Below are 24,640 nucleotides of genomic sequence, written 5' to 3'. Positions count from 1 at the left end.
CAGGTGAGCTGGGGCACGCCAGCATAGCCAAGTGAGGCCAGGATGGGGCATTCCCAGCCAGAGGTCCCTGGCTTGCAAAGTGACTAAGAAGAAAAATCCGACCCCACCAGCACTTTGGGAGGCTGAGGCAGGAGGATCACTTGAGTCTTGAGTCTAGGAATTCAGGACCAGCCTGGCCAACATGGTGAAACACTGTCTCTACTAAACATACAAAAATTAACCAGGCGTGGTGGCGCATGCCTGTAATCCTAGCTACTTAAGAGGCTCATGTGGGAGAATCGCTTGAACCTGGAAGGTGGAGGTTGCTGGAAGGTGGAGGTTGCAGTGTGCCAAGATTCCACCACTGTAAACAAACAAACAAACAGATTTGATCCTCTCTTCTACTCACCTTCTCGCTCTGCCATGCCCTGCTTTGATAAGACACTTGCCATTTCCCCCAGCTAGCAGGCCTGGCCTACAGAGGAAGGCAGCACGCAGCTTGCTTTGTCTGGCTCTCTGAACACCCCATGGCCTCAACCTGGGGGTCCATGCAGGTTGCGAGCTATGACCTGTACAGTACCTATGATGATACAATACCACCTACAGAGAAAGCTCTTGTGAAAATGGACACTCAGACAGCCCTTCCTTCTGGGTGTTATGGAAGAGTGGCTCCATGGTCTGGTTTGGCTGCAAAACACTTTCTAGATGTAGGAACTGGTGTCAGAGAGAAAGATTATAGTGTACATGTTGATTGTGTACTATTTAATTTTGGCAAAAAAAAGTTTGAAGTTGGTGGGGCGTGGTGGCTCAAGCCTGTAATCCCAGCACTTTGGGAGGCTGAGGTGGGTAGATCACTTGAGGTCAGGAGTTTGAGACCAGCCTGGCCAACATGGTGAAACCCTGTCTCTATTAAAAATACAAAAATTGGCCGAGTGTGGTTACGGGTGCCTGTAATCCCAGCTACCTGGGAGGCTGAGGCAAGAGGATTACTTGAACCCGGGAGGCAGAGGTTGCAGTGAGCTGAGATCGTGCCACTGTACTCCAGCCTGGGCAACAGAGTGAAACAATGTGTCAAAAAAAAAAAAAAGAAAAGTTTGAAGTCAAAAAAGGTCATCAAATTGCATAGCTCATTTGTGAACTAAATTTTTTTAACCAGAAATAGAAGAAGTTTAAGATTTGGATGACACTGAAAGGGGTTCAGGAGGTTTTGGTTCCACTAGAAAGAATTAAAATTTATGCCAAGAATAGAAAATGAGAAATCATACCTGGTCTTAAAGAGTTTTTGCTTAAAGATTAAAAAAAAAAAAAAAGGCCAGGTGCAATGGCTCATGCCTGTAATCCCAGTGATATCTACAGGCGGCAGCCAAACACCTAGGCGGATAGGGGCAGGTGCCCAGTGCAACCCCACCTCCAAGCTGAAGACAGTTTAAAGCCCAAAAGCTAAGCTACAAGTTAAATTCTCAGACTGAATTGAAAACTTGTCTTCCTGTTTGGCACATTTTCCTCTGATTAGTGCCCACCCTTCACCTATTTTACATACACCTACCATTTCCTAACTGGTTTTCTATACTGTCAGGCCCACCTTTGAGTGGTGCCTTGTTTTAACCTTTTTTGCATACTCACAAACCAATCAGCATGCGTCATGTGCCTATGAAGACCCCAGACTCAGTCAATAGAGGAGGAAATGGGTTGACTTCAGGGAAGAGACAACTTGATTTTGGGGAAGACAACCTGCCCCTTCACATCCTCTCTCCAGCTCCCTTCTCTGCTGAGAGTCGTTTCATCGCTCAATAAAATTCTTCTCCACCCTCTTCACCCTTCAATGTTCAGTGTATCCTCATTTTCCTTGGGTGCGGTACAAGAGCTTGGGAACCCTGAATGTGGTACCAGCTATAACACAGGTGAGCTGGGGCACGCCAGCATAGCCAAGTGAGGCCAGGATGGGGCATTCCCAGCCAGAGGTCCCTGGCTTGCAAAGTGACTAAGAAGAAAAATCCGACACCACGCAGCACTTTGGGAGGCTGAGGCAGGAGGATCACTTGAGTCTAGGAATTCAAGACCAGCCTGGCCAACATGGTGAAACACTGTCTCTACTAAACATACAAAAATTAACCAGGCGTGGTGGCGCATGCCTGTAATCCTAGCTACTTAAGAGGCTAATGTGGGAGAATCGCTTGAACCTGGAAGGTGGAGGTTGCTGGAAGGTGGAGGTTGTAGTGTGCCAAGATTCCACCACTGCACTCCAGCCTGGGCGACAGAATTAAAGACTGCATTTGAAAAAAAAAAGAAAAAGATAATTTAAATTGTATTTCACTTACTTATTTATAATTTATAAGGCATCTTCTTCTTTTAAAAACTTGTACAATGTACATTGGTAGTAAAGACTCCTGGCCATATGTTAACTAGTCTTTTTCTGTCTATCATCATCTCTAAACAGCAGAGTAGGTACACACAGCAGATACTCAAGATATACACTGATACAATGATAAGTACATAAATACAGGGTAAAGGTACAATTTAACAGGCTAGAGGGGCCGGGCGCGGTGGCTCAAGCCTGTAATCCCAGCACTTTGGGAGGCCGAGACGGGCGGATCACGAGGTCAGGAGATCGAGACCATCCTGGCTAACATGGTGAAACCCCGTCTCTACTAAAAATACAAAAAAAAATAAGCCGGGAGAGGTGGCAGGCGCCTGTAGTTCCAGCTGCTCGGGAGGCTGAGGCAGGAGAATTGTGCAAACCCGGGAGGCGGAGCTTGCAGTGAGCGGAGATCTGGCCACTGCACTCCAGCCTGGGCGACAGAGCCAGACTCTGTCTCAAAAAAAAAAAAAAAAAAAAAAAAAAAAAAAAAAAAACCAGGCTAGAGGGACCAGGAGTGGTGGCTCATGCCTGCAATCTCAGCACTTTGGGAGGCTGAGGTGAGCAGATCACAAAGTCTCTTCTAAAAATACAAAAATTAGCTGGGCATGGTGGCGTGCACCTGTAATCCCAGCTACTCCGGAGGCTGAGGCAGGAGAATTGCTTGAACTGGGAGCCGAGATCGTGCCACTGCACTCCAGCCTGGGCTACAGAGCAAGACTCCGTGTCAAAACAAACAAACAAACAAAAAACCAACAAACAAAAAAAGAGGCTAGAGAAAGACACTCAAAGAGGCCAGGGGCAAGATGCACATTTCATTAATTAATAAACCCTGAGTTCAGGTGTGGTGGCTCATGCCTGTAATCCTAACACTTTGGGAGGCCGAGGCAGGTGGATCGCCTGAGGTCATGAGTTCAAGACCAGCCTGGCCAACATGGTGAAACCCTGTCTATACTAAAAATACAAAAATTTGCCAGGTGTGGTGGCACATGGTCCCAGCTACATGGGAGAGTAAGGCAGGAGAATCATTTGAATCCAGGAGGCAGAGGTTGCAGTGAGCCAAGATTGTGCCACTGCACTCCAGCCTGGGTGACAGAGTGAAACTCAGTTTCAAAATAATAATAATAATAATAATAATAATAATAATAATAATAATAATAAACTCTAAAACCAGAAGAGCTTCTGGTCCCAATACCTTGCATGGTTATCATTTTGATGGTTCACCATTCATCTTTTCAATAATTTACTGACTGCCTACTACATACCAGGCAGGCACTGGGTGTGAAATGCTGAGCAAAATATGGAACTTAAATGGTTTTTTTGGTAAACAACACCATCCCCCTGAATACACGGTGCCTTGGCCAAAGAGGGTCAATTAGAGTATTTGCCCGAGATTTTTCTGTGAGTGGAGATAACACTCACAGATGTCCCAGAGACTCAGGGTAAAGCTCTATCTACTTTTCCTAAAGGTTTCTCCAATTCTGTTAGTTACATCAGACTCTCTATGATAAATCATCTTTTATTGCTTAAGGCAGGTTAAGATGACTTCCTCTCAGCTATAACTATGAAATTCTTACTAACATAATTTTTTGTTTTTGTTTTTTTGAGACAGAATCTCGCTCTGTTGCCCAGGCTGGAGTGCAGTGGTGTGATCCTGGCTTACTGCAACCTATGCCTCCCGGGTTCAAGGGATTCTCCTGCCTCAGCCTCCTGAGTAGCCGGGATTATAGGCATGTACCACCATGCCTGGCTGATTTTTGTATTTTTAGTAGAGATAGGGTTACGCCATGTTGACCAGGCTGGTTTCAGACTCCTGGCCTCAAGCAATCCACCCGCCTCGGCCTCCCAAAGTGCTGGGATTACAGGTGCAAGCCACCATGCCCAGCCCTTACTAACATAACTTTCAATATACATGTGAGACAGATGAAGCTTTGGGAAGTTCAAAGACTCACTTGCCCTGTCTCACAGGGAGGCAGTGGCAGATCTGCAAAAAGAGCCCAGGTCTCCTGACTCCCAATCTCTAGATGCATCATAGGTCCAAGTGAAAACAAGTTTTAGAAAAAGGAATCAAAATACAGTACCTCATGAACCACGGAGCCCAGCAGAAAGTCCAGCCTTTGGCACAGCTCCCCAAGGTTGGCCAAGCTGCTGGCCCTGTGAGCACCGTCGGGATCTCTCACTCCCCTCAGGAAGGTGTGGATCAAAGGTTCTCGGTACTTTGAGACCATGTCTCCTATAGGAAAAAGGAAGAAATCAAAACCCCTTAAAATAAAATTTCAACTTCTCAAAAAAGGAAGAATGATATTTCCGTGGTTCACTGCATGATGTCTTATTTTTTTTATTTTTGTTTTTATTTTTTTTGAGACAGGGTCTTGTTGTGTCACCCAGACTGTAGTGCAGTGGCACGATCACAGCTCACTGCAGCCTTGACCTCCCAGGCTCTGGTGATTCTCCCATCTCAGTCTCCCAAGTAGCTGGGACTACAGGTGCATGCCACCATGCCCAGCTAATTTTTGTATTTTTTGTAGAAATGGGGTTTCCCCATGTTGCCCAGGCTGGTCTTGAACTCCTGGGCTCAAGCAATCCATCTGCCTTGGCCTCCCAAAGTGCTGGGATTACAGGAGTGAGTCAATGCATGTGGCCAGTGTCTTATTCTTTTTAAATACTTGCATAACCATTAAAAATCTTGCTCCGGAAGAATATTCATGTTACGAAAAATATTCATGATGCATGGTTTTGTGAAAAAGCATGTAGAATCTCAATTTTATTCTCAAAAGTCTACATATAGAGATAAAATATGTGAAGATATTCCCCATAGTGTTACTAGCAGTTATTTTCAGAGTCTTATTATAGAAAACTTTAAAAATTTACATATACATACAAAAAATGTATATATCATAAGTATAGCTTAATAAACTTTCACAAACCCAGCCCAACTATAATTAGCCCATGGTCATACAAATAACAAGTGTGGCCCCCAGGCTAGACCCTAGACCCCGATCATCAGCCTACTTTTCCCTGTCTTACCCTGCTGTCTGCTCGGATAAGCAAACTGAGTGAAAAACAATCAAGGCACTTGGGTCCTGGAGAAAGAGAACTATGATTATTTGATAAATATTTATCGAGAGGCCTAGTATGTGCTAAGCATTGTTCCAGATGCTTGGTATATGCTGCAAAACAAGAGACCATGATTCCTGCCCTTCTGTAGCTTATATTCTAGTGTAAATTATATAGAATGTTAGAAGGTAATACATACTACAGGGGCAAAAAAAGTAAAACAGGTAAGGGAAATAAAGAATAGTGGGAATGGTGGCCGACTTCAGGTTTTAAAAAGGTGGTAAAGGTAGGCTTCATTGAGAAGGTTTAATAAAGACATTTAAACAAAGACTGGAAGGTGAATGTATCAGTCATGTGCATTTCTGGGAGAAGAGCATACCAGGAAGAGGGAACGGCCAGTGTGAAAACCCTGTAGAGGAGCACACCTGGCATGTCTGAGAACACCAAGGAAGCTCTAGATAAGGCTAGAGAAGTAAGGGCAGGGATGGGGAGATGGGGTAGATCATGAAGGGCCTTGCAGGACACTGCAAGGACTTGAACTTTTTCTCAGAGTAAAATAAGAGGCCTTTGGAGGATTTTGAGCAAAGGAGTGCAAAAAGATCACACTGGTTGCAGTGCTGAGAACACACTGGTGGGCACTGTGTATGTCCAGGGTGGAAGAAGGTCCAAGGTAGAAACCTACTACAGTAAGTGGCTGGAGAGACAATGGTGACTTGAACAGTAGAGGTGGTGATAAGAAGATTCTGCATATATATATATATACACACACACACACACACATACACACACACACACACACACATACACATACATAAATACATATAGAGAGAGGGGGGTGGGTCTTGTTCTGTCACCCAGCTGGAGTGATCACAGCTCACTGCAGCCTCAATCTTCTGGGCTCAAGTGATCCTCTCACCTCAGCCTCCAGAGTAGCTGGGACAACAGGTGTATACCATCGCACCCGACTAATTTTTTGACTTTTTTGTAGAAACAGGGTCTCACTATGTTGCCCAGGCTGGTCTTGAACTCCTAAACTCAAGTGATCCTCCTGCCTCTACCTCCCAAAGTACTGGGATTACTGGTGCGAGCCACTATGTCTAGCCAGACCCTGCATATATTTTGAAGATAGAGCCAACATGACTTCCTGATGACTCCAAGAATGACTTCTAGGATTTTTGCTTTTGAGACTAGAAGGATGAAGTTACTATCAACTGAGATGGTAAAGTCTCTAATTGAGGCAGGAGGAAGGATCAGGGTTCAGTTTTAGACATGTTAAGTAGGTAGTTGAAGATTTATATGTATAGAGTTCAGGAGCAGTCTGGGCTAGAGATAAATATTTTGGAATCAGTGGAATATAGATTACATTTAAAGCCTTGAGAGTATGAGACACGATTACCAAGAGAGGGAGTGTAGGCAGGGAAGAAGACCAAGGGCCCTTCAACATTAAGAGATCTAAGAAGGGAGGAACCAGCAAAGGAGACTGAAAAGGAATAACCAGTCAGGTAGGAGGAAAATTGGCATAATATCCTAGAAATTAAGGGAGAAAAGTATAACAGAGAGGAGGCAATGGTCAACTGCATCAAAAGCTGGTCATACATCAGGTAGAAAGAAGACTAGAAGTTGACAATTAGATTGAGTAAAAATGAAGTCACTGTTGACCTTGACAAGAATGGTCCTGACAGACTGATGGGGGTGAAAGCATGACAAGAGTAGATTTAAGTCAGAATGGGAGAAGAAGAACAGAAAACAGAGAGATCACTTCAGGAGGTTTTTGCAAAGCAGATCAAAGAAACGGGGTGATAGTCAAGGAAGTGGGGTCAAGAGAAGATTTTTATTTTTAATTTAATTTAATTTAATTTAATTTAATTTAATTTTTGAGACAGAGTCTCGCTCTGTCACCCAGGTTGGAGTGCAGTGGTATGATCTTGGCTCACTGCAAACTCTGCCTCCCAGGTTCAAGTGATTCTCCTGCCTCAGCCTCCAAGTAGCTGGGATTATAGGCGCATGCCACCATATCTGGCTAACTTTTGTATTTTAAGTACAGACGGGGTTTCTCCATGTTGGCCAGGCTGGTCTCGAACTCCTGACCTCAGATGATCCACCCACCTTGGCCTCCCAAAGTGCTGGGATTACAGACGTGAGCCACCGTGACCAGTCTTTATTTTGTTTTTAAAGAGCGTAGAAATAGTAGCATGCTAGGACATTCTGAATTGAATGTCTTTAATGTATGTATTTCTATATATGGAAGCAATGTCTTCCCCCATTGGTGTACCAAGAACCAAGTCTATTTTGGCTTGATCTTGGTTCTGAGGTCCTAATTCCAGAGCCCAGGTATAAAACATTCGCCTTTGGCCATAAAGATATATAATATCTATAAGGTGACAAAATGTTTTCTGAAGCATTTGTTTAAATTCACCTTTTTTTTTTTTTTTTTTTTTGAGATGAGGTCTTGCTCTGTCACCCAGGCTGAAGTGTAGTGGTGCTGTCATAAGTCGTTTGCAGCCTCAAACTCCTGGGTCAAATGATCCTAATGCCTCAGCCTCCCAAGTAGCTGAGAATATAGGCACATGCCATTACTCTTGGCTATTTTATTTTATTTTACTTTTATTTTTATTTTTTTTTGAGACAGAGTCTTGCTCTGTCGCCCAGGCTGGAGTGCAGTGGTGTGATCTCCGCTCACTGCAAGCTCTGCCGCCTCCCGGGTTCACGCCATTCTCCTGCCTCAGCCTCCCTAGAAGCTGGGACTACAGGCGCCTGCCACCACGCCTGGCTAATTTTTTTGTATTTTTAGTAGAGACGGGGTTTCACCATGTTCGCCAGGATGGTCTCGATCTCCTGACCTTGTGATTCGCCAGCCTCGGCCTCCCAGAGTGCTGGGATTACAGGCGTGAGCCACAGCGCCCGGCCTTGATTTTATTTTTTTGCAGAGGCAGAGAGTCTCACTTTGTTGCCCAGGCTGGTCTTGAACTCCTGGTTTCAAGCGATCCTCCTGCCTTGGCCTCCCAAGTGCTAGGATTATAAGCATAAAGTCACCTATTTTTAATCACCAAAATGATGACCTATATTGATAAATCACTGGCCTGTCCTACCAGGCCCAGCTTAAATGCCACTTTCTTTGTGGAACCTGCCTCTTCCCCTCAGTCAGCTTCACTTAGTCCTCCTTGAAAGTCTCACAATACTTTGTGCTTAAGTCGCTTTGACTTAAATCACATTTGTCACTCATGCCTTGGTTCCTAAACGTTTTAAGCCTGTATCTATTTCTCCCATAAGACTATAAATTCCTTGAGGGTAGAACTTTGACTCCTTCATCTCTGATCCCATCAGGTCTTAGCAGTCTTTGCACATACAGTCATGAGCTGCGTAACAATGCTTTGGTCAAAGATGGCCTGAATATACAACAGTGGTCCCATCAGATTATAGGGCAGCATACATTTAGAAACCTGATGTGATATTGGCATTGCAGATCAAGTTGGGGAAATAATTAGCATTCAGCAATGGTGCTGGGACATTTGATTTTCTGTATTACAAAATATATGTAAATAAAATATCATCTAGGTTTGTGTAGGTACATTCTATGATGTTTGTACAATGACAAAATCACCTAACTACACATTTCTCAGAACATATTCCCATTGTTAAGCAATGCATGACTGTACTAGGTACAGGAAATGGTAATATTGAATTGAATTCATTAATTTATTTAACAAGACATAATTATGTACTAGGTATCATGCTAATATTCTAGGAACACAATAATTGATGAAAAGTTCTTTTTACCCCTTAAGAAGCCCAAAGTAGGCCGGGCACGGTGGCTCATGCCTATAATCCCAGCACTTTGGGAGGCTGAGGCGGGAGGACTGCTTGAGCCCAGAGTTCGAGACCAGCCTGGGCAACATAGGGATACTTTGTCTCTACAAAACTAAACTAAACTAAATTAAAATAAAATAAAATAAGGAGAAAAGAAGATGCCCAAAGTTTAAGGAGTACATATAAACAGGGAAGTACTGACAATTATAGAACTGTGTGGCAAATGCTGTCATAGAGCCAAGCAGAGGTTGCTCGAAAGCATTATTTTGCTAGTCTCAGTCCCTTGGAAGGAAGAGGACAAGGAAGTTTTTTGGTTTTTTTTCTCGTTTTGGTTTTTGTTTTCCCCTCAAGGTCCAAAATACAACGTACCTTCCATACAGTATAAGAAAAAGATAAAGGAGTAATTTCTCCAAAATGCTGCCAATTCCTAATATACTACATGCAGTTATAAGACTTACCTCTGTCCTGTCAACATCAAAGTATGCTGCCAAAACTAAATCAATAATGATTGATAGCCTATTTTCACAATAGAAAAGAGGAGATTTGAACTGTCATCTCAGACTCTTTGACCCAGTCTTCGCATTTCTAATTATCTATCCTAGAGAGGTAGTTACATATCTGCACAAGGACATCCACATAAAGAATTTAGTGAATTGTAATCATGAAAAATGAGAAAAAATAAACTAAAAAATTCATATAGGAAAGGTTAAATAACCATGGTATACCCATATTACGGAATACTATGCAGTCATTAAAAGGAACATGACAGAATTATATATACTGACATGAAAAGCTTTCCTCAAGACATTGTTAAAGTGAAAGAAACAGAACCAGTATTACCATTTATGTATGTAAATATGCACACATACAACTTTTCCTACTATAAACAAATCAAACATACAGATTTACATATGTACATTAAATATTCAAATGCATAGGAAAAAAGAGAAAGGACTAAGACACAGGAGTTAACTTGTTTGAAGAGTAAATAGAGCTGGGATCAAACTTAAATGGTCTGATACTTAACTCCTGTGAGTTACCTATGAGTAACTCCTACGATATATTGCATCTAAGAGATTTCCAGCTGGGCGCGATGGCTCACACCTGTAATCCCAGCACTTTGGGAGGTCGAGGTGGGCAGATCACGAGGTCAGGAGATCGAGACCATCCTGGCTAACATGGTGAAATCTACTAAAAATACAAAAAGAAATTAGCCGGGCATGGTGGCAGGCGCCTGTAGTCCCAGCTACTTGGGAGGCTGAGGCAGGAGAATGGTGTGAACCCAGGAGGCAGAGCTTGCAGTGAGCCGAGATGGTGCCACTGCACTCCAGCCTGGGCGACACAGCGAGACTCTGTCTCAAAAAAAAAAAAAAAAGAGAGATTTCCAATGGCCAGGCACGGTGGCTCACCATGGTGAAACCCCATCTCTGCCAAAAATACAAAAATTAGCCCGGTGTGGTGATGGGTTCCTATAATCCTAGCTACTTGGGAGGCTGAGGCAGGGGAATCGCTTGAACCTGGGATGCGGAGGTTGCAGTGAGCGGAGATCATGCCATTGCACTCCAGCTTGGGCAACAAGGGCGAGACTCTGTCTCAAAAAAAAAAAAAAAAAAGGATTTCCAACTAAGACTACAATATACTTTTCTACTTTTGTTGCAGTGCTTTCTCTTTCTGGAGTTAGGAAAGGGGTTTGCTCACTCTGCAGCTGGAAATGAGGATCCAGAGTAAGAGATCTGTGTTCTAGGGTTGTCCCTGCTGCCAACCAGCAGAGTGACCCTTGGGCAATTCCCTTCACTTCCCTGGACCAAGTGGAGATGAGCCAGTGAGACAAGATGATCTCTCAGGCTCCTTCCAGTTCTAAGTGTGTGAGCTGGTGAGTCACTTTCGGTTTAGTCATCAGGAAAATGAGATTTAGGAGACTGGGGAAGGAAGAAAAGGCACACATTCATGAGCCCTGGAGTGGAAGGCTGTTCTGGTTAAAGGAAGAAGGTTCCTTGTCAGGAAGGAAGGCACATAAAAAAATGAAGGAAGTTTGGAAATCCACAAACAGGGGAAACTGCAGGTTGAAAAGGGTAAGAACACAGGAGAAATATGCTAATGTTTACAAATGTAGGGGCTTATAGTTAAAAATAAATGATAACGAAAGAAAAGGCACATTAAATTAACTTATAAAATAATGATTAAGTGTGTCCTATGTGTCTGGCACTGTGCTAGGCCCTGGCGGGGCTAATCATAAGCAAGAAAGATACAGTCCTTGCCCTCATAGCAAAACCTAATGGGGAAGAGGAAAAATACTGACCAAGCAATAACAATGGAGTGAGATGTGCCAAAAAGGTGACAGAGAGGGACTTTTATGAGTAATGTTTGATCTGGTTCCTATTCTATTAACAACAGCTCCAGGATTATCTTATTTGCTCAGACTCTAAAGTGCGTTCTTTTTTTTTTGTTGTTGTTGTTGTTGTTTTTAACTTCTCCCTGTTACCCTCAATTAGTTCACTTATTATTATTCAGTCTTCATTTACTTCCACATAGGATGTGAAGCAACTTACAATAAATAACGTTGAAACCATATGTCATTAAAATAAACATTTTAGGCTGGGCATGGTGGCTTATGCCTGTAATCCCAGCACTTTGGGAGGCTGAGGTGGGTGAAACACCTGAGGTCAGGAGTTTGAGACCAGCCTGGGCAACATAGTGAAATCCATCTTTACTAAAAATACAAAAAAATTAGCTGGGTGTGGTGGTACCTGCCTGTGGTCCCAGCTACTCAGGAGGCTGAGGCAGGAGAAGAGCTTTAACCCGGGAGGCGGAGGTTGCAGTGAGCTGATATTGTACCACTGCACCTCAGCCTGGGTAAAGACTCCATCTCAAAATAATAATTAATAAAATAAAATACATAAAATAAATATTTTAAAAGCTCTACAGTGAGAGGAGTGCAGATATCCCAAGCTAAGAATGGCTACTGCAAATAAACCATGAGTTTAGTAATTTAGTTTTATAATTCTTGGTAGCTAAGGCAAAAAAGGAATTAGAAAACACAGCTTTCATTATCCAATAAAAGAAGGAACATCATGAGGAGAGACAAACATCAGGAAGGACGCTAAGAGGTATCTCATTCATCCATCTGGCAAATCTTCTTATTTATTTATTTTTTTGAGACGGAGTTTCACTTATTGCCCAGGCTGGAGTGCAACAGCGCGATCTTGGCTCACTGCAACCTCCGCCTCCCAGGTTCAAGTGATTCTCCTGCCTCAGCCTCCCGAGTAGCTGGGATTACAGGCATGTGCCACCACGCCTGGCTAATTTGTCCAGCAAATCTTAATTGAATGCCCACAGTACTCCAATGTGCTAGTGTTCTCAGTACTGAGGACAATATAGCATGAACTTAAGAAAGCAAAATTCCCATCTTCATGAAACCTACTTCTAGCGGGGAAGAAAGACAATAAATAATAAAATCTCCAGCAGCAATGAAGGCTATGAAAAAAAATAAGGAGCAGGGAAGTTGACAATGTGGGTGAGGGCTCAGGGAAGAGCTCTTAGAGGAGAAAACCTCAAGGAACAAGTCATGTGAGGGCCTGTTGGAAAAGTGAAGAAGACAGTGGGCAATAGAAGCTTTATATTCAATGCAGAAATCATATAGCTGTTTCTTATACTGACTGGCCATATAAGTCAAGAGCATATCACCATATTAACCAAACTGCAACTTAACATTCCATTTATGTAAATTCCTGCCCTAACTGAGCTCCAGCCCTCCTTTGAAAACGAGCATCCATTGGCTGGGTGCGGTGGCTCATGTCTGTAATCCCAGCACTTTCGGAGGCCTAGGTGGGCAGATCATGAGCTCAGGAGATCGAAACCATCCTGGCTAACACGGTGAAGCCCTGTCTCTACTAAAAATACAAAAAATTAGCTGGGCGTGGTGGCGGGTGCCTGTAGTCCCAGCTACTCGGGAGGCTGAGGCAAGAGAATGGCGTGAACCCAAGAAGTAGAGCTTGCAGTGAGCCGAGATCGCACCACTGCACTCTAGCCTGGGTGACAGAGCGAGACTCCATCTCAGAAAAAAAAAAAAAGGGCATCTGTTAAACTACATGCCCCACCAACCCATCCCAGCTGCACCTGAGAACCCAAGAAGCCAGTGGGAGGGTGGGCATCTCAGACCCTGCATTGTACCTGGTCTGCTGACTGTGGGCTCACTTGCTACCTTGTTTTCCAGGTGTTGGACTGGAAGAACTGGAACACTCACTTCATCCATGTTGCATTTCTCAAAGAGCCCTGCCTCCACGTTCTCCAAGACTGGACCTCCCCTAGGCCTCACATACATAGCCTAGATCTGTCACACCCTTGCTCAAACCTGGTCTTCTCTGGGGATTTATGACCTTGCCCCCTTTTCCTGGGGCTCTGCTACCCTCTAACTAATCTTCCCTCCCTTCTTTTCTTGTGATAGGGGTCTCAGGACTGTATTGCACCCTAGTCTCCGGGTGGAAGTCTAGGTTTGACCAGCTTGAACAGGTTTCTGTGGAGAACAAAATAAATGCACATAGTCAAAAGAATCTTCCAGGGCTGCAATTTGGCATAGGCATTGAATTTTAAGATCCTATATAAGAGGTTCTTTTTCTTTTTTGTGTGGTTTTTTTTTTTTTGAGACAAGGTCTTGTTCTGTCACCCAGGCTAGAGTGCAGTGGTGCAATCATAACTTACTGCAGAATCAAACTCCTGGGCTCAAGAGATCCTCTTGCTTTAGCCTTCTGAGTAGGATGGGACTATAAGTGCACACCACCATGCCCAGCTGGTTAAAAAAATTTTTTAATAGGGATTAGGCCTTGCTATGTTGCCCAAGCTGGTCTCAAATTCCTGGGCTCATGTGATCCTCCTGGCTTAGCCTCCCAAACTGCGGAGATTATAAGTGTGAGCCACTGTGCCCAGCCCAGGGGTTAATTTGAGCTTTAGGGATTTCTATATGTCAAACTTTGTATACATCTCATTGGCATTTTCCCATTCTTCCTTATAAACAGTACACTAATTTTGCTCAAGTATCCACCTGTCGCCACCCCTCCCCATGTGATTCAGGCTACAGTTTCCATTGGTCTAAGTGAATCATGGTGGACATCTTCCTTTGCTTTAATTGGTTTAGGCATGGACATGTGACCCAGTTCTGGACAATGAGTTGTGAAGGAAAGTCTGCTAGAAGACTCTGAGAAAACTTTTTTGCCTTTGGCTATCATAAGGATACATGAATTAGGGTTGCCTTAGAGTTTGCTGCAACCAACTTGAAACCATGAGGAACTAAAGGATAAGGCCCATAAGCTGTGGTTGACAGAGGAGAAAGATAAAAAGAATATGGGTCTTTTTTTTTTTTTTTTGAGACAGAGTCTCGTTGTGTTGCCCAGGCTGGAGTGCAGTGGCCAGATCTCAGCTCACTGCAAGCGCCACCTCCTGAGTTGACGCCATTCTCCTGCCTCAGCCTCCCGAGTAGCTGGGACTACAGGCGCCCGCCACCTCGCCCGGCTAGTTTTTTGTATTTTTTAGTAGAGACGGGGTTTCACCGGGTTAGGCAGGATGGTCTCGATCTCCTGACCTCATGATCTGCCTGTCTCGGCTTCCCAAAGTGCTGGGATTACAGGCTTGAGCCACCGTGCCCAGCCAGAATATGGGTCTTGAATGATGTCACTGAGCTACAGAATTACCAATCCTGGAATTTTTGTTATGTGTGATAATTCATTCTTTGTTAAGCTACTTGAGTTGCGAATTTCTGATACTTGCAGCCAAAAACATTCTAACTGATATATGAACACTGGAATGCTCTTCATTTATAAAGTTGTAGAGCACTTCAATGTCAATCCTATGTCTATCAATATGAAACATCAAAAAAGTTACATTTGTCAAAACAAAGGAACTTGGGGGCCAGACGCAGTGGCTCATGCCTGTAATCCTAGCACTTGGGGAGGCCAAGGCAGGCGGATTGCCTGAGCTCAGGAGTTCAAGACCAGCCTGGCCAACATGGTGAAAATCTGTCTCTACTAAAAATATAAAAAATTAGTTAGGCATGGTGGCACATGCCTGTAGTCATAGCTACTCGGGAGGCTGAGGCACAAGAATTGTTTGAGCCCAGGAGGTGGAGGTTGCAGTGAGCTGAGATCGTGCCACTGCACTCTGGCCTGGGCGACAGGGTGAGACCTGGTCTTGGAATAGAAAAAAAAGAAAAAAGGAACTTAAGGCAGTCCCGCCTTTTTTTTTGGAGACAGGGTCTTGCTCTGTCACCTAGGTTGGAGTGCAGTAGTGTAATCATGGCTTATTGCAAACTTGACCTCCCAGGTTCAAGTGATTCTTTTACCTTAGCCTCCCGAGTAGCTGGGACCACAGGCGCATGCCACCACGCCCAGCTGATTTTTGTATATTTTTGTAGAGAAGGGGTTTTGCCAGGTTGCCCAGTCTTGTCTCAAACCCCTGAGCTCAAGTGATCCTCCCACCTCAGCTTCGGCCTCCCAAAGTGCTGGGTTACAGGTGTGAGCCACTGCGTACGTGTTTTTTTTTTTTTTTTTTTGAGACGGAGTCTCGCTCTGTTGCCCAGGCTGGAGTGCAGTGGCACGATCTCGGCTCACTGCAAGCTCCGCCTCCTGGGTTCACGCCATTCTCCTGCCTCAGCCTCCCGAGTAGCTGGGACTACAGGCGCCCACAACCGCGCCCGGCTAATTTTTTGTATTTTTAGTAGAGACGGGGTTTCACCGTGGTCTCGATCTCCTGACCTTGTGATCCGCCCGCCTCGGCCTCCCAAAGTGCTGGGATTACAGGCGTGAGCCACCGCGCCCGGCCTGCGTACGTGTTTTTAAAATGACTCAAAAGTCAATTGTATAACCAAGTATAACAAAAGAAAAAATTAAACCAAATAATTTTCTTTCTTCTAATTCCAATTTTTATTGAGACAACAACCTGGTATACAGCATGACTCCTATAATATCAGCATAAATACATATAACTTTCCCAAAGAGCTGAGTCATCTTTACTATATGTGCCAACCTATTAAAAAAAAAAAAAAAAGGTGTGTAACTACTTACAGTAGTAGCTTCCAAGAAGGGGTTACATGCCGAGTGTATTTCACAACTATTGGCTAACCCATTTGATTATGAATTAAAATCTAGGGTTCTGGGATACCCACTACTATTTCTAGTTTCTGATTAGGCAACAAAACCACTATTATCCCATCCAGGAGGGGTTCTTTGGTTTCGGTTGTTGTTGCATGTTTGTTTGTACTTTTCTTTATCCAGATGAGATGTTCCTATTGACTCAGTTGAAACTTATTTGAACCAAAAGCTCCGAGATCCTAATTCACCTTTTAATGAAGGACGGCACACATTTGTTCCCTGACAAGGGCAAACATTCATTACTATGCTGCTGTATCCTTAAAAATATGCATTAAATGGCTTTTACAAAAAACGGTACTGATTTCCAAGTTCCCCTACTCCATTTTCAGAAAGCATTCATGGCTGGGCACGGTGGCTCATGCCTGTAATCCCAGCACTTTGGGAGGTCAAGGTGGGCAGATCACGAGGTCAGGAGATCGAGACCATCCTGGCTAATACAGTGAAACCCAGTCTCTACTAAAAATAAAAAAATTAGCCGGGCGTGGTGGCGGGTGCCTGTAGTCCCAGCTACTTGGGAGGCTGAGGCAGGAGAATGGCGTGAACCCAGGAGGCAGAGCTTGCAGTGAGCCAAGATCACGCCACTGCACTCCAGCCTGGGCAACAGAGCGAGACTCTATTTCAAAAAAAACCCCACAAAAAACAGAAAGCATTCACTACACACTACAATATTTAGATGAAGAGGTACTCATGAAACTGAAGTTAAAGAGACCATCTTCTTTTCCTCAGGTATTTCTTTTTTTCTTTTTCTTTTTTTTTTTTTTACATGGAGTTTTGCTCTTGTTGCCCAGGCTGGAGTGCAATGGCATGATCTCAGCTTACCGTAACCTCCACTTCCCAGGTTCAAATGATTCTCCTGTCTCAGCCTCTCCAGTAGCTGGGATTACAGGCATGCACCACCACACCTGGCTAATTTTATATTTTTAGTAGAGACGGGGTTTCTCCATGTTGGTCAGGCTGGTCTCGAACTCCTGACCTCAGGTGATTCACCCGCCTTGGCCTCCCAAAGTACTGGGATTACAGGTGTGAGCCACTGCACTTGGCCTCCTCAGGTATTTCTAAAAAGCTTCAGAGAAATGAACACAGTAAATCCAAGCCCACTTTTAGAAACTTACCCAGTAGATTCTAATGAGTGGGGTTTATCTTAGCTTAGTTCTAATGGCTTCTACTTTGTGCAATGGTAATGACAACACCTGGCTATTTGCATCTCCCTATTCTCAGGAAGTCAGCACCAATCAACCTTATTGAGAAGGAAACAGCTGTGTGTTCAAGAAAGCCAGTGAAGGATCTAGATTCATTTGAAAAGAACTTGATAAAAACGAGTTGCTTTGGAAGGTGAACAATCAAGTGAGAGAGCTGAAAAAATTTTAACCTGCCTATGACTTGCCTGTATCAATTCTGGCACTGTGAAAAGATTCTTTTAACAAATTAGAATTTGGAAGATTTTTCATTAAGCTTTTCAATGGTACTCTGAAGTCTGGAGTGATAGATTCATTTATGTATATCAGATCCCATCTTTTTCCAGAAAGGATCTGAAATGACTTGCAACAACAGTTGCTTACATAGCAGAGGGGTGCTGTCGAATCTGAATTGACAAGCTTTGGGCAGCTGAGGTAGGCGGATGGCTTGAGGCCAGGAGTTCAAGACCAGCTTGGGCAATATAGCGAAAGCTTGTCTTTAAAAAAGGTATTTTAAAAATTAGCTGGGTGTGGTAGCATGTGCCTGTAGTCCCAGCTACCAGGGAGGCTGTAGTGGGAGGAGAACTTGAGCCCAGATGTTCGAGGACTGCAGTAAGCTATGATTGTGACACTGCACTCCAGCCTGCGTGACAGAGCAAGACCTTTTTTCAAAAAAAAAAAAAAAAACCCCACACACACCCTAAACTTTTGGAGTCAGAGGACCTGCTAATTTCAAGGGCTCAATCATTCCCCTAGTTCACTAAAACAGGCCATAAAAGTGAAATTGAGAAAAATCAAGTGAGAAAAAGAATTCCACTCTTCGCCAAATTCTTACACCATTCTTTCAAAACTCTATTATTAATGCATGGGGGCTCTCTTCCTTCTCCTCCTGTCCCCCCCCCCTTTTTTGAGACACACATGTGAACACAGATAAAACCATTCCTAACTGCTCTCTCCATTTTCTACCAAGAAGTAACTAAAGAATATCTTATCCTCAGATTAAGGTACTGCTGGCTAAAACCAATTATATTTTCCAAAAATCGAATGATCACTTACAGCCAGCACTCCTCTGTAATCAGAACTTTACACACATTCTGAATAATGTTTTACTCCAGTGTTTCTCAAACACAAACATGGGCATTAAAACTGCAATGCAACTTGTTTATAACGTGGATCCTGGTGATTCAGAATTATTATTAAAATGAAAATACAATATTTTAAAAACTATTTTGGAGAATATACATAGTCCTGAAAATATAGCAGAATTTAATTTCCAAACTACAGTGTAAAAAATATCTTTCCATCTAGCCAATTCAATGAAAACATTGAATGTATACATACTATATGCAAGGGACGCCATACGGCACTGGAGATTGAGAGATGATGGAGATTTTGTCCCTACTTCTAGGAAGTCAGAGGTACTAAGCAAGATGAGAGCAACGGGATGGGTGATATCTATTCTTCTTGGGGAAAATTTCATGGAGGAGGGAGCACTTAAACCTAATCTTGAAGAATGGTAAGGATTCTCACAGAGACAGACAAGAGGAAGATTGCTTCAGGTAGACAGAGCTGTGGCAGCAGAGGCAAGGTGGTGGCAGGGGTAGAGAGACAAAATATATGGCATATTTAGAAAACAGCAGCTGTACCAGGTAAGTGCAACGAAGAGCACAATGAGAGGTGAACATGATCAGAAATAGGCAGTGTCAAATCATGGAGGGTGTGAAATTAAAGATGTAAACAAGCCAGAGCTGATAATGCTTTTCTGAGCAAGGAAATAGCTTAACTAGAGATACATTCTTGGTGGATTAGAATTAGATAATGTGTTCACTGAGGATGGAGGTCTTTGTTTGATAACACAGAATGAGGTTTTTAATCTCCAGTGGATATTCTACTGCAATGCCTTTAGCATAACATTACTCTGGTGCAAAGTCACTGTAATCTCACTACAGATGAAGAGTATGATAATCTTTCCGGAATCAAATCTCTCTTCCAAATGAATGATGGCACAAATAGTACTGGGACTGTTCTATTTAGTGAGGGTAGCAAATAGAATGATAAGATACACAGAATGATTGAAAACTTTCTAGATACTTTGGCAAGAGAAAGTCTTTCTCTATAACAGTCATAGAGGAATCAGGTCATCAACAGTATAGTCATGTAGGGGGTGGCCTCACCAGCTTAGCAGTGCTGATACCCATTTCATTCTCAGTACATGCATGAAATAATTTAATTCACTTCAAGTAACTGATGTATCCTAATACGCCCTTCAGTTCCTGCCACCAAATGCCAAAAGTAAGTATTCAGGTTAGCAATGAATACTCTGTATAAGAAAACAATTCCATTTGCAATTGCATTGAAAAGAATAAAATAGGAATACATTTAACAAAAGAAGTGCAACACATACTCTGAAAACATTATTGAAAGAAATTAAAGAAGACAAATAAATGGAAAGACAACCCATGCTCATGAATTGAAGGACAATATTATAATGGCAATATCCAAAGTTGATTCACAGATTCAACACAATCCCTATCAAAATGCCAGCTGCTTTTGTTGTTGTTGTTGTTGTTGTTGTTGTTGTTGTTGTTGCTGTTGCTGTTGTTGCAGAGATTGGCGACCTGATCCTAAAATTCATATAAGAATGGAAGGGATCCACAACAGCATAAAGGTTGGAGGACTCACACTTCTGATTTTAAAACTTACTACAAATCTACAATAATCAAGATAGTATATACTGGCCTAACAATAGGTAAATCAATAGAATAGAACTGAGGGTCAAGAAATAAACTCTCGGGCCAGGCGGGGTGGCTCACGTCTGTAATCCCAACACTTTGGGAAGCCAAGGCGGGTGGATCACCTGAGATCAGGAGTTCGAGACCAGCCTTATCAACACAGAGAAACCCTGTCTCTACTAAAAATACAAAATTAGCCTGGCGTGGTGGTGCATGCCTGTAATCCCAGCTACTTGGGAGGCTGAGACAGGAGAATCACTTGAACCCGGGAGGCGGAGATTTCAGTGAGCCAACATCGCGCCACAGCACTCCAGCCTGGGCATACAGAGCAAGACTCCGTCTCAAAAAAAAGAGAAATAAACTCTCCTATTTATGTTCAATTGATTTTTAACAAGAATGCCAAAACAATGGAGAAAGAATGAGGCAGGAACAACTTGACAGCCACATGAAAATCCCTTCTTGACACATGTACAAAATTAACTTCAGCCAGGCATGGTGGATCACACCTGTAATCCCAGCACTTTGGGAGACTGAGATGGGCAGGTCACCTGAGGTCAGGATTTTGAGACCAGCTTTATCAACATGGCAAAGCCCCATCTCTATTAAAAATACAAGAATTAGCCAGGCATGTTGGCAGGTGCCTGTAATGCCAGCTACTTTGGAGGCTGAGGCACAAAAATTCCTTGAGCCTGGGAAGCAGAGATTGCAGTGAGCTAAGATGGTGCCACTGCACTCCAGCCTGGGGAACAGAGTGAGACTCCATCTCAAAAAAAACCCAAAAAACAAAACAAAAACAAACAAACAAACAAAACTTCAAATGGATCACAGATTTATGCATAAGAGATAAAATCGTAAAACTCTCAGTCCTTTGGGAGACTTAAGTGGGAGGATTGCTTGAGGCCCAGAGTTCAAGACTAGCCTGGGAGTGATGGCTTTGATCAACACAGCAAGATCTCAGCTGTACAAAAAACAAGAAAACGGAGTAAATCTCTGTGACTTTAGGTTAGACAAAGCCTTCTTACATATGATGCCAAAAGCAAAAGTGACAAAAGAAAAAAATGCATACGTTGGACTTCATCAAAATTAAAAACCTTTGTGCTTCAAATGTCACCATCAAGAAAGTGAAAAGAATTTTGATAGTGAAGGAGGCTGTGTTGGGGGAGGGAGCATATGGAAACTCTCTTGACTTTCTGCTCAATTTTTATGTGAACCTAAAACTGCTCTTAAAAACGTCTACTTTTTCTGAAAGAAAAAGTCTATTCTTCTTTTTTTAAAAAGTGAAAAGACAACCCACAAAATGGAAGAAAATATCTGCAAATCACATAAGTGTAAGGGACTTGTCTCTTGAATTTATAAAGAACTCTTACAACACAAAAAAGAAAGACAACTCAATTAAAAAATGATCTGAATAAACATTTCTCCAAAGAAGATATATGAATGTCCAAGAAGCACAGGAAAAGGTGCTCAACATCATTAATCACTGGGGAAGTACAAATCAAAACCATAAGGAGATATCATTTCATATTCACTGGGAGAGCCGTAATCAAAAGGGCAGACAATAACAAGCCCTGGTGAGAAGAAACTGGAACCCTTCTACACTGCTGGTGAAAATGTAAAATGAAAAACTTTGGAAAACAGTTTGGCAGTTCCTCAAAAAGTTAAACATAGAGTTACCATATGACTTGAGAGAACTGAAAACACTTTTCCACATAAAAACTTGTACACAAATGTACATAGCAGTTTTATTCATAATAGACAAAAATTCACATATCCATCAACTGATGAATGGATTAAAAATGTGGCATATCCAGGCCGGGCATGGTGGGTCACACCTGTAATCCCTGCACTTTGGGAGGCCGAGGCAGACGGATCATGAGGTCAGGAGTTCAAGATCATACTGGCTAACACGGTGAAATCCGCCTCTACTAAAAATGCAAAAAATTAACAGGGTGTGGTGGCACGTGCCTGTAGTCCCAGCTACTCAGGCTGATGCAGGAGAATTGCTTGAACCCAGTTGGCGGAGGTTGCAGTGAGCCGAGATCGTGCCACTGCACCCCAACCTGGGTGACAGAGCAAAACTCAGTCTCAAAAAAAAAAAGAAAAAAAGTGGCATATAAATACAATGGAATATTATTCAGCAATAAAAAGAAATGAATTACCAATACATGCTACAACATAGATGAACTTTGAAAACACTGCGCTTGCCTCAGCAGCAAATATACCAACACTGGAATGATACAGAGATTAGCATGGCTCCTGTACAAGGTTGACAGGCAAATTCGTGAAATGTTCCAGGTTTAAAATAAAAGAAAAAGAAAACATTATGCTAAGTGAAAGAAGCCCACATGGTGTATTTCGTTTATATGAAATGTCCATAAGTAAACCCTTAGAGCAGCAAGTACAGTAGTGATTGCTCGACTGGGAATGGATACAAGGTTGCTTTTGGGGTGATGCAAATGTCTTAAATTGATTGTAATGGTGATTGCACAAGTCTGTGAGCATACAACAACAACAACAACAACATTGAGCTGTACATTGTAAATGGCTGAATTACATGGTATATAAATTCTATTTCAATAAGTGTTTTTTTTTTTTTTTTTTTTTTTTTTTTTTTTTTTTTTGTGAGACAGAGTCTTGCTCTGTTACCCAGGTTGGAGTGCAGTGGTGCAATCTCAGCTCACTACAATCTCCGCCTTCCAGGTTCAAGGGATTCTCCTGCCTCAGCCTCCGGAGTAGCTGGGATTACAGGCGTGTGCCACCATGCCCGGCTAATTTTTGTTTTCTTTTTTTTAGTGGAGATGTAGTTTCACCATGTTGGTCAGGCTGGTCTCGAACTCCTGACCTCAGGTGATCCACTTGCCTTGGCGTCCCAAAGTGTTGGGATTACAGGCGTGAGCCACCGCACCCAGCCAGAAGTCTGTTTTTTTAAAAATGAAATTTTGCGAATGGAAGGACTGGAGAATCTATTTTTCAGTGAAGCTGGAAAAACAGAAGCAACATATAAAAATATTCACATACTAGAAAAGAAGCAGTCTATGTGTGTAAGCACAATCTAATATGAAACACATCCCTGCCTCCCAAAAACTCAGAGACCAAAGGCTTGGGACTAATCTCACAGACAATTCACAATCATCACTGCCCTCAAACAGAGGAGGCAGGAGATCTGGATTCTTTGGTAATCCACCCACTATAGGAACCGAGTCCTGCCTCCACCACCAGCCAAGCAGAACCCAGGGCTTTCCCACTGCTTTCTGACTGGCATCGCTTCTGCCAGCTCTTCCTTTCCTTATTTGTCAGTAAACGATGGTGACAATATAATTTCAGTCTTTACTGCTTCAGAGCCAGCCATTTAATGAGTAACATTTGTAAAAGCCTTCTAAATTTTCGTTGTTTCTGTTTTTGAAAAAATATTAGTATTATTTAAAAGTTTCTTAACCAAGGCAAGAAAAACACTCCAGATTCAGACTCTTGGAGCTCCTTATATCAAAGGCATTCAAATCAGAGCAGCTCCACCTTGAACAGGGGCTGGGTAAAATGAGGATTCAACTTGCTACCTTTTTTTTGGGGGGGACAAAGTTTCATTGTTGTTGCCCAGGCTAGAGTACAATGGCACGGTCTCGGCTAACTGCAACCTCTGCTTCCTGGGTTCAAGTGATTCTCCTGCCTCAGCCTCCTGAGTAGCTGAGATTACAGGTGCCTGGCTAATTTTTGGTATTTTTAGTAGAGATGGGGGTTTTACCATGTTGGCCATGCTGGTCTCAAACTCCTGACTTCAGGTGATACACCTGCCTTGGCCTCCTGGGATTGGCCTCCTGGGATTACAGGTGTGAGCCACCATGCCTGGCCGCTACCTTTTATTCAATTTCGATTTTGGATTCTCTGTCCTTTTTTTTATTTGAGACGGAGTCTCGCTCTGTCGCCCAAGCTGGAGTGCAGTGGCTGGATCTCAGCTCACTGCAAGCTCTGCCTCCCGGGTTTACACCATTCTCCTGCCTCCTGCCTCAGCCTCCCGAGTCGCTGGGACTACATTAGCTGGGACTACGGGTGCCCACCACCTCGCCCGGCTAGTTTTTTGTATTTTTTAGTAGAGACAGGGTTTCACCGTGTTAGCCAGGATGGTCTTGATCTCCTGACCTCGTGATCCGCCCGTCTCGGCCTCCCAAAGTGCTGGGATTACAGGCTTGAGCCACCGTGCCCGGCCTGGATTCTCTGTCCTTTATTTTGAGTAGATGGGAAAGTGGCCATGAGACCTCTGGCTTAGGAGCCTGACTGCAGCCTCCCATTGTCTGGGTGCCCCAGATGGGAGCACACCTGGCCAGTCACTTCCTTAGTAGCCCACCCTGTCACCCCTTCTCTGTAGTTTTGCTTTGGATAGTTGGGCAGTAGTTTAAAGCA

At 43.2% G+C, this 24,640-nt stretch overlaps 1 protein-coding gene and 2 pseudogenes across 6 annotated transcripts in view; 2 read left to right on the top strand and 1 right to left on the bottom strand.

The window, feature by feature from the left end:
• TANGO6 (transport and golgi organization 6 homolog) overlaps positions 1-24,640 on the bottom strand; it is a 257,551-nt gene that overhangs the window by 54,723 nt on the left and 178,188 nt on the right. For 3 of the 6 annotated variants that reach the window (XR_010583643.2, XM_065536620.2, XM_065536621.2), the window contains exon 16: positions 4,417-4,568. The exons of the other annotated variants lie outside the window; for them this stretch is intronic. Coding sequence is in view for 2 of the 3 variants with exons in the window: in XM_065536620.2 (XP_065392692.1) it covers positions 4,417-4,568 (152 nt within the window). In the remaining variant the exon portion in view is untranslated. The remainder of the gene's footprint in view (positions 1-4,416; positions 4,569-24,640) is intronic. 6 annotated transcript variants of the gene reach the window in all.
• On the top strand, positions 403-1,209 carry LOC102144540 (deoxyuridine 5'-triphosphate nucleotidohydrolase, mitochondrial-like; annotated as a pseudogene).
• LOC123570775 (U6 spliceosomal RNA) lies at positions 22,447-22,546 on the top strand (annotated as a pseudogene).

Source organism: Macaca fascicularis, chromosome 20 (assembly GCF_037993035.2).
Source record: "Macaca fascicularis isolate 582-1 chromosome 20, T2T-MFA8v1.1".
Classification (NCBI taxonomy): domain Eukaryota; kingdom Metazoa; phylum Chordata; class Mammalia; order Primates; family Cercopithecidae; genus Macaca; species Macaca fascicularis.
Note: the sequence above shows the minus strand (reverse complement) of the source record. Positions and strands in the feature narration are given on the sequence as shown.